The sequence below is a fragment of the Pogona vitticeps genome, chromosome 1, assembly GCF_051106095.1.
Source record: "Pogona vitticeps strain Pit_001003342236 chromosome 1, PviZW2.1, whole genome shotgun sequence".
Lineage (NCBI taxonomy): Eukaryota > Metazoa > Chordata > Lepidosauria > Squamata > Agamidae > Pogona > Pogona vitticeps.
In genome coordinates this window covers 90,690,093-90,699,951 of record NC_135783.1, presented here as the reverse complement: position 1 = coordinate 90,699,951, position 9,859 = coordinate 90,690,093, and the positions used below count along the sequence as shown (strand labels likewise).

Here is a 9,859-nt window from a genome sequence, read left to right as displayed (position 1 = left end):
CAGAAACTTGAATGCAGACTTCCAAAGAATAGCAAGGAGAGACAAGAGGGCCTTCTTAAATGAACAATGCAAAGAAATAGAGGAAGATAACAGAAAAGGAAAGACCAGAGATCTGTTCAGGAAAATTGGACATATTAGAGGAACATTTTGCGCAAAGATGAACATGATAAAAGACAAAAATGGAAGGGACCTAACAGAAGCAGAAGACGTCAAGAAGAGGTGGCAAGAATACACAGAGGAATTATATCAGAAAGATGTGGATATCCCGGACAACCCAGACAATGTAGTTGCTGACCTTGAGCCAGACATCCTGGAGAGCGAAGTCAAGTGGGCCTTAGAAAGCCTGGCTAACAACAAGGCCAGTGGAGGTGATGGCATTCCAGTTGAACTATTTAAAATCTTGAAAGATGATGCTGTTAAGGTGCTACATTCAATATGCCAGCAAGTTTGGAAAACTCAACAGTGGCCAGAGGATTGGAAAAGATCAGTCTACATCCCAATCCCAAAGAAAGGCAGTGCCAAAGAATGCTCCAACTACCGTACAATTGCACTCATTTCGCACGCTAGCAAGGTTATGCTCAAAATCCTCCAAGGTAGGCTTCAGCAGTATGTGGACCGAGAACTCCCAGAAGTACAAGCTGGATTCCGAAGAGGCAGAGGAACTCGAGACCAAATTGCTAACTTGCGCTGGATTATGGAGAAAGCCAGAGAGTTCCAGAAAAATATCTACTTCTGCTTCATCGACTATGCGAAAGCCTTTGACTGTGTGGACCACAGCAAACTATGGCAAGTTCTTAAAGAAATGGGAGTGCCTGACCACTTTATCTGTCTCTTGAGAAACCTATATGTGGGACAGGAAGCAACAGTTAGAACTGGTCATGGAACAACTGAGTGGTTCAAAATTGGGAAAGGAGTACGGCAAGGCTGTATATTGTCCCCCAGCTTATTTAACTTATATGCAGAATACATCATGCGGAAGGCTGGACTGGAAGAAACCCAAGCCGGAATTAAGATTGCCGGAAGAAATATCAACAACCTCCGATATGCAGATGATACCACTCTGATGGCAGAAAGTGAGGAGGAATTAAAGAACCTTGTAATGAGAGTGAAAGAGGAGAGTGCAAAAAACGGTCTGAAACTCAACATCAAAAAAACTAAGATCATGGCCACTGGTCCCATCACCTCCTGGGAAATAGAAGGGGAAGATATGGAGGCAGTGTCAAATTTTATCTTCCTGGGCTCCATGATCACTGCAGACGGAGACAGCAGCCCTGAAATTAAAAGGCGCCTTCTTCTTGGGAGGAAAGCGATGACAAATCTTGACAGCATCTTGAAAAGCAGAGACATCACCTTGCCAACAAAAGTCCGAATAGTCAAAGCTATGGTTTTTCCTGTCGTGATGTATGGAAGTGAGAGCTGGACCATAAAGAAAGCAGACCGCCGAAGAATTGATGCCTTTGAATTGTGGTGCTGGAGGAGACTCTTGAGAATCCCCTGGACTGCAAGGAGAACAAACCTATCAGTTCTAAAGGAAATCAACCCTGAATGCTCACTTGAAGGACAGATCCTGAAGCTGAGGCTCCAGTACTTTGGCCATCTCATGAGAAGAAAAGAGTCCTTGGAAAAAACCTTGATGTTAGGAAGGTGTGATGGCAAGAGGAGAAGGGGACGACCGAGGATGAGATGGCTGGACAGTGTCTGCGAAGCAACCAACATGAACCTGACACAACTCCGGGAGGCAGTAGAAGACAGGAGGGCCTGGCGTGCTCTGGTCCATGGGGTCACGAAGAGTCGGACACGACTAAACGACTAAACAAACAAAAAAGCTGGTATGGGAAATGCCTCCCCACTGTATGTTTTGTTAGTCTTGTATGTTTTGTTAGTTTCTTTGTGTCATTGATTTGTAGGTATTTCTGGTTTGTTTTTTGGTTCTTCTTTGTATTTGTCTTTGTAGGTATGTATGTCATAAAAAATAATAAAATGTTAAAAAAAGAGAAATGTCCTCCTGTCCATCAGCGAACACCATTTATGCGCAAGAGAAAACTATGCTGTAATTTCTTTGTGACAACTCCCATTTTTCAGCTTTCAATTGTTTTTCTGAAGAACAGTATTTCTGCAAGCTGCTACTTGCATTTTCAATCTTCTCCCTTATTTATAGTTTGCTTAACAATTACTACTAGATATATTAGACATGACTGAGTAACTGCATGATTTTTTTTCATATTTATACATTTCAAATGTATTACTATACTTTATGCTCTAAGTAACATTTATTTGTGTATACCCTGCCATAATGATTTCATAGCTTTTGTAGCCTTCTGTAGTCATTAAGGGTTCTGATGAATTTCCATAAAAGAAAAATTTTCCAGTATAAATTAAGGGACTTATTTGCAGACAGTCTTTAGCTTAGCATGTGTATCTGTACCTTTCCTTACTTTTTGAACAACAATATGGGTATATTTTAAAGGCTTTGGCTAATGAATAGTTCCAATGCTGCACTGTGTTTTTAATCCACTCACATTGATATTTTGTGCAATGTTTGCTACTAAGTATATTGGATATGCCCCTTCATGGATTGCTGCCTTGTCGTGGCAAAGGAGCTTGAGTAACTCAGAGAAGCTATGGGCTATGCCGTGCAGGGACACCCAAGATGGACAGGACATAGTGGAGAGTTCTGACTAAATGCAATCCATCTGGAGTAGGAACTGGCAATGCCACTCCAGTATCTTTGCCAAGAACGCCCCATGATCAGAAACAAAAGGCTAAAAGATATGATGCTGGAAGATGGGCCCCTCAGGTCGAAAGGCATCCAACATGCTACTGAGGAAGAGCGGAGGACAAGTACAAGTAGCTCCAGAGCTAATGAAGTGGTTGGGCCAAAGCCGAAAGGACGCTCAGCTGTGGATGTGCCTGAAAGTGAAAGGAAAGTCCAATGCTGCAAAGAAAAATACTGCATAGGAACCTGGAATGTAAGATCTATGAACCTCGGGAAGCTGGAGGTGGTCAAACAGGAGATGGCAAGAATAAACATTGACATCCTGGGCATCAGTGAACTAAAATGGACAGGAATGGGCGAATTCAGCTCAGATGATTATCATATCTACTCTTGTGGGCAAGAATCCCGTAGAAGGAATGGCGTAGCCCTGATAGTCAACAAAAGAGTGTGAAAAGCTGTAATGGGATCCAATCTCAAAAATGATAGAATGATGTTAGTACGAATCCAAGGCAGACCTTTCAACATCACAATAATCCAAGTTTATGCACCAACCACCGTTGCTGAGGAGACTGAAATTGAACAATTTTGTGTAGATTTACAACACCTTCTACAACTGACACCAAAGAAAGATGTTCTTCTCATTCTAGGGGATTGGAATGCTAAAGTCGGGAGTCAAGAGATAAAGGGAACAACAGGAAAGTTTGGCCTGGGGGTTCAAAACGAAGCAGGGCAAAGGCTAATAGAGTTTTGTCAAGAGAACAAGCTGGTCATCACAAACACTCTTTTCCAACAACACAAGAGGCGACTCTATACATGGAAATCACCAGATGGGCAATATCGAAATCAGATTGATTATATTCTCTGCAGCCAAAGATGGAGAAGCTCTATACAGTCAGCAAAAACAAGACCTGGAGCTGACTGCGGCTCTGATCATCAGCTTCTCATAGCAAAATTCAAGCTTAAACTGAAGAGAGTAGGAAAAACCACTGGGTTACTCAGGTATACAGTTGTGCCCCGCATAGCGACGTTAATCCGTTCCGGGGAAAAACATCGCTATCTGGAAACATCGCTATACGGAAAGAAAAACCCCATAGGAACGTATTAAACTCTGTTTAATGCGACGGCCATTTTGGAACCGCCGATCAGCTGTGCAAAAATGCGGTCCTCCCAAAGCCCTCGCCGGCATTTTCCCACAGCTGACCGGCGGGAGCTTCGGAAGGACCACGGTTGAGCCCTCCCCCGCGGTCCTTCCGAAGCCCCCGCCGGTCAGCTGGGGGAAAATGGGGCAAAGCGATTTTTCCCCATAGGGAACATCACAATGCGATTGCTTTTGCGATCGTAAAATCTGCATCACTATGCGGATTCATCGTTAAACGGGGCGCCCGTTAAGCGAGGCACCACTGTAATCTAAACCAAATCCCTTATGAATACACAGTGGAAGTAAAGAACAGATTTAAGGAACTCGATTTGGTGGACAGAGTGCCTGAAGAACTTTGGATAGAGGCTCGTAACATTGTACAGGAGGCAGCAACAAAAACCATCCCAAAGAAAAGCAAATGCAAGAAAGCAAAGTGGCTGTCCAACGAGGCCTTTGAAATAGCAGAGAGGAGAAGGGAAACAAAATGCAAGGGAGATAGGGAAAGCTACAGAAAATTGAATGCAGACTTCCAAAGAATAGCAAGGAGAGACAAGAGGGCCTTCTTAAATGAAGAATGCAAAGAAATAGAGGAAAATAACAGAAAAGAAAAAAACCAGAGATCTGTTCAGGAAAATTGGAGATATTAGAGGAACATTTTGTGCAAAGATGAACATGATAAAGGACAAAAATGGGAGGGACCTAACAGAAGCAGAAGACTTCAAGAAGAGGTGGCAAGAATACATAGAGGAATTATATCAGAAAGATTTGGATATCCCGGACAACCCAGACAATGTAGTTGCTGACCTTGAGCCAGACATCCTGGAGAGTGAAGTCAAGTGGGCCTTAGAACAGTGGTTCTTAACCTTTTTGAAAGAAACGCCCCCTTGAGCGATTGAGGAAGTTAACATCGCCCCCTCCCCGCGGTGATGAAATCTTTCTTTCTTTCTTATTTATTTATTTATTTATGACACTAAAATCCAATGACCCCTGAAAACAAAATTCAATTCCAAGAAAATGAAATGCCCCCCAAAAGTAACATTTAATGATTTAGTTGCAAGCAAATTTTAAGACGCAAAAAGAAATATAAAAAGGGCATAAAAACAAACCACAATGCAGGAACTAAAAATTTCAAGACGAAAACTCTGAAACTAAATGAAAATATATATTCATGCACACTGTAAAAAAGCTACAGCCATCTTAACAGGTTTGGCTTGCTCCAGCGCCCCCCTACCGCCCCCCTTCTGCTCCAGCACCCCCACACCGCCCCTTTTCGTTCTACCGCCCCCCTGAAAAATGAAATCGCCCCCTGGGGGGCATTATCGCCCACGTTAAGAACCACTGCCTTAGAAAGCCTGGCTAACAACAAGGCCAGTGGAGGTGATGACATTCCAGTTGAACTATTTAAAATCTTAAAAGATGATACTGTTAAGGTGCTACATTCAATATGCCAGCAAGTTTGGAAAACTCAACAGTGGCCAGAGGACTGGAAAAGATCAGTCTACATCCCAATCCCAAAGAAGGGCAGTGCCAAAGAATGCTCCAACTACCGTACAATTGCACTCATTTCATACGCTAGCAAGGTTATGCTCAAAATCCTCCAAGGTAGGCTTCAGCAGTATGTGGACCGAGAACTCCCAGAAGTACAAGCTGGATTCCGAAGCGGCAGAGGAACTAGAGACCAAATTGCAAACATGTGCTGGATTATAGAGAAAGCCAGAGAGTTTCAGAAAAATATCTACTTCCGCTTCATTGACTATGCAAAAGCCTTTGACTGTGTGGACCACAGCAAACTATGGCAAGTCCTTAAAGAAATGGGAGTGCCTGACCACCTTGTCTATCTCCTGAGAAACCTATATGTGGGACAGGAAGCAACAGTTAGAACTGGATATGGGACAAATGATTGGTTCAAAATTGGGAAAGGAGTACGACAAGGCTGTATATTGTCCCCCGGCTTATTTAACTTATATGCAGAATACATCATGCGGAAGGCTGGACTGGAGGAATCCCAAGCCAGAATTAAAATTGCCGGAAGAAATATCAAAAACCTCCGATATGCAGATGATACCACTCTGATTGCAGAAAGTGAGGAGGAATTAAAGAACCTTGTAATGAGGGTGAAAGAGGAGAGTGCAAAAAACGGCCTTAAACTCAACATCAAAAAGACTAAGATCATGGCCACTGGTCCCATCACCTCCTGGGAAATTGAAGGGGAAGATATGGAGGCAGTGACAGAGTTTACTTTCTTGGGCTCCATGATCACTGCAGATGGAGACAGCAGCCATGAAATTAAAAGACGCCTGCTTCTTGGGAGGAAAGTGATGACAAACCTCGACAGCATCTTAAAAAGCAGAGACATCACCTTGCCGAGAAAAGTCTGACTAGTCAAAGCTATGGTTTTTCCTGTCGTGATGTATGGAAGTGAGAGCTGGACCATAAAGAAGGCTCACCGCCGAAGAATTGATGCCTTTGAATTGTGGTGCTGGAGGAGGCTCTTGAGAGTCCCCTAGACTGCAAGGAGAACAAACCTATCCATTTTGAAGGAAATCAACCCTGAGTGCTCACTGAAAGGACAGATCCTGAAGCTGAGGCTCCAGTACTTTGGCCATCTCATGAGAAGAGAAGACTCCTTGGAAAAGACCTTGATGTTAGGAAAGTGTGACGGCAAGAGGAGAAGGGGACGACAGAGGATGAGATGGCTGGACAGTGTCTGCGAAGCAACAAAGATGAAATTGACACAACTACTGGAGGCAGTGGAAGACAGGAGGGCCTGGCGTGCTCTGGTCCATGAGGTCACAAAGAGTCGGACACGACCAAATGACTACACGATGATGATATTGGATATGATTGTCTGGATAACTATTCTTTTCTGCATACTTTTAGATTTTAGACATATTACTATACTTCACACTCTGAGTAACACGGGCTTTGGAAAGAAAGGGACATAAACAAAATTTTGAATGAAATCCTCTTAAACCTGGATCATGACCATGTTTTTCTTCTTGACAGTGGTGAGCAACTCTTTTCTGTCAGATGTTGCTGGGCTGCAATTCCCATCATTTCTAGACTACAAAAAATGAAGCAAGTTGGGGACACATCACATCCAAAGGGCCACAAGTGCCCAGCCTGTTCTAGTCCAACATGGTGCCCTGTATAGAACAGAGCCAGAACTCATCCTTTATAAACATATTTCTAGTTTACCACTGAGACTGTTGATAAAACAGCCACAGAGATCTGATTTTCATTATTTCTCCACATCCCTCCAATTCCAAACAAATTAGCTCTTCAACAATATATCCCTTTTCAGATGTAATTTTCATATGGTAATAAAACATGTAAGTAATGTTGACTTACTTGATCCAAGAGATCTTCCACTTTCTTCTGCCAGCTATCTCTGGCAGCATTTTTTTCCCTCTCTTTCAGTTGCAAGAGTTGAGTCATTGCAGACTTTTTGTCTTCTTCATGCTGCAGCCTCAACTCTTCCCGAAGTTTACTACACTCCTGCCTGAGAAGAAGAGACAAAAACAAAAATATTCACTTATTCAGGAAATTGATGACTCTGAAGAAATTCACAACTTTGACCTGCATTACATTATACTGAATACATTTTGTTTAGTTAAAAGAGAAAAACATTGGGGTGAAGGGTGGGGGAGGACACTTGCCGAAGATTTTCTGTCCATTTTATTTCCAGGTCTCGGGCCATTCGGTCAACTTTGAATTTTTCTTCTTCCCTCATGGTGACAATCATTGCCTCATGTTGTTGTCTTTCCTGATCTAACTCCCCCTACCAACACAAAGTTCATATGTGGATTTAAGCAACAATATACATCCGATGTTTTGCTCTGAAACAATATTGATCTCCTTCCCAAATGCACAAGTAGTAGAAGTAATTTCTTGATTGACTACCAAAAATATATTCCAGTTCACACATTTTTTGTTTCAGTAACATGCTAATTTCTGAAATAAATTAATATAAGTATTTTTCAATAAAAGTTTAGCCATAGCCACAGTTTCTTTTTTCTGTGCTCTGTTTACTCAAAAGGATTTCCAAGCACATCAATATAATGGAGATATGCATGTTGAGCAAAAGAAGAGTACTGCTGCAGCTGTTCAATGGTTCATCTAGAACAGTGGTTCCCAAACAGTTTGGACTTGTTCCTCCCTTGATTTACTGACCACTGGCCACGGCTCCCCTTGCTTGAAGGGCCCATCAGAGGTCTCACTGCCACGAGGGACAGGATCTTGACAATCCTCCCCAGCCATTCCATCTCCTTCCTCCTCCCCCAAATAACCCCAAGGGCCCACTTCTTTCCAGGTCCTGACACAGGAAATTCATGAGACCATCCAGCAAGCACCTCCAGTGGGGACCATAGAGATGGGGCAAGGAGAGGCAGGCGCATAGCCTTCACTTCTAGTTCCTGTTTAACACAGATCTATGAACAGCTCCTCTAAATAGAGCTATGAATAGCTCCTCTATGGCCTTCATAGCTCTATGTTTCATGTCTTTCCCCCTGGCGCCCCTGGCTCAGATCCTGGGTGCCCTATGGAGCCATGGCACACAGTTTGGGAATCCCTGATCTAGACCAACATCAAATTTTCCACAGTGGCCAACCATTTGAGTCTTAAAGGATGTAAATACAACAGGATCATCATACTATTCCAAGCACCTGATATTAAGAGTTTTTTTACTTTAAAGCTAGATGATGCACAAAGCTATAAGAACAAGCAGCTATTGTTAGACCTATCCTCTATTAATTTGTCTAATCCCCTTTTAATACCATTTTAAGCAAGTGACAGTTAGAACATCATTGGGATGATACACCAAACGAGTTGCAATAAATAACACTGTAGCAAATGGGGAAGTTTTATAAGCATTTGGAAGGGGAGCTCCATGCACACACTAAATCTCCTATGAGCATCTGAATCTGTGATGAAACTGATAGTATCAGTTTTATCTGATGTCAGGTAGTTACCTCAACGTTATACAGAGAATCTGTGGTCTCCCTCAATCTTGCTCTGGTTAATTCTAGCTCCTTTTGTAGTATTTCCTGGGTTTCCTGGAGACTGGAGATATGTCCTTCTGCAGTACCAAGCCCTTGTTCACTTTTCCTTACTAGGTCTTGAAGACGACACACCTGCAAAAAAGAAAGAAAAAAGTACTGACAAACCAATAGACATACATTTTAGATTTTCCTTTGTTTACTGAATGCTATTCTGCTTCTTAGAGATTATGTTATGCATTCCTTTTTTCACTTAATTATTATGTTGAACCATGCTTGGTATAATGGAGGAGTGGGGCTAGCGTCAGAAGTCTCTATGTCTAGAACGTTCTGAAGGGATCTGTCTGTGCCAGTGTAGATGCACAGAGAGCACTTTACTTGCCCCTTAACTTTGCCTATATATCCTTAAAGACCAAATATGAGAGTCAGTCTGTAATTAAATTAAAAACACATATGGTCTGATTTCTATCCATGAATTATTGACCGTATGAATGAGACTACAAAATTGAGGAAGACATATGTGAAGACTGTGAATAAGGAAACATCTAACTCTAATTTCTAACGAAAAAATGGCCATCATTAAGGGTTTCAAAGAAATTATATTTTGAACCAGAACTAACCTGTTGTAAACCATCCAGAGAATGCTCTAGCACCATTGTAGTACAGTATGTAAGTAAAAACAACAACAATAATAACAGAAGTGTGACTTTAAGAACACTGTGTGTTTTTATAAGAATGTTGCCAGCTGCATAAGGAAATTATTACTTTGACTGCTTTGCAAAAAGTGTTTAGAGACTAATAGCAAACAAATACATCTACTGAGAAACAAAACCCATTGAATTCACTAGAATTCATTTCTGGTAATGTTTATAGGATTGTTGTCTAAATAAGCAGCTTTTATTCTTAACAGCTCCTAATCTATTTAAAAGCTATTAACCAGTAATTCTATGACATAATGAATAATCTAGTGAATAGTCTTGAAATGATGGATTGTCATAATTGGCTTTT

General features: G+C 41.8%; 1 protein-coding gene across 8 annotated transcripts in view; it reads right to left on the bottom strand.

Moving 5' to 3' along the window:
- FAM184A (family with sequence similarity 184 member A) overlaps positions 1 to 9,859 on the bottom strand; it is a 147,370-nt gene that overhangs the window by 43,451 nt on the left and 94,060 nt on the right. For all 8 annotated transcript variants that reach the window (XR_013541277.1, XR_013541280.1, XR_013541281.1 and 5 more), the window contains 3 exons: positions 8,825 to 8,986; positions 7,510 to 7,635; positions 7,206 to 7,352 (listed from right to left, as the gene is read on the bottom strand). Coding sequence is in view for 5 of the 8 variants with exons in the window: in XM_072997377.2 (XP_072853478.1) it covers positions 7,206 to 7,352; positions 7,510 to 7,635; positions 8,825 to 8,986 (435 nt within the window). In the remaining 3 variants the exon portion in view is untranslated. The remainder of the gene's footprint in view (positions 1 to 7,205; positions 7,353 to 7,509; positions 7,636 to 8,824; positions 8,987 to 9,859) is intronic.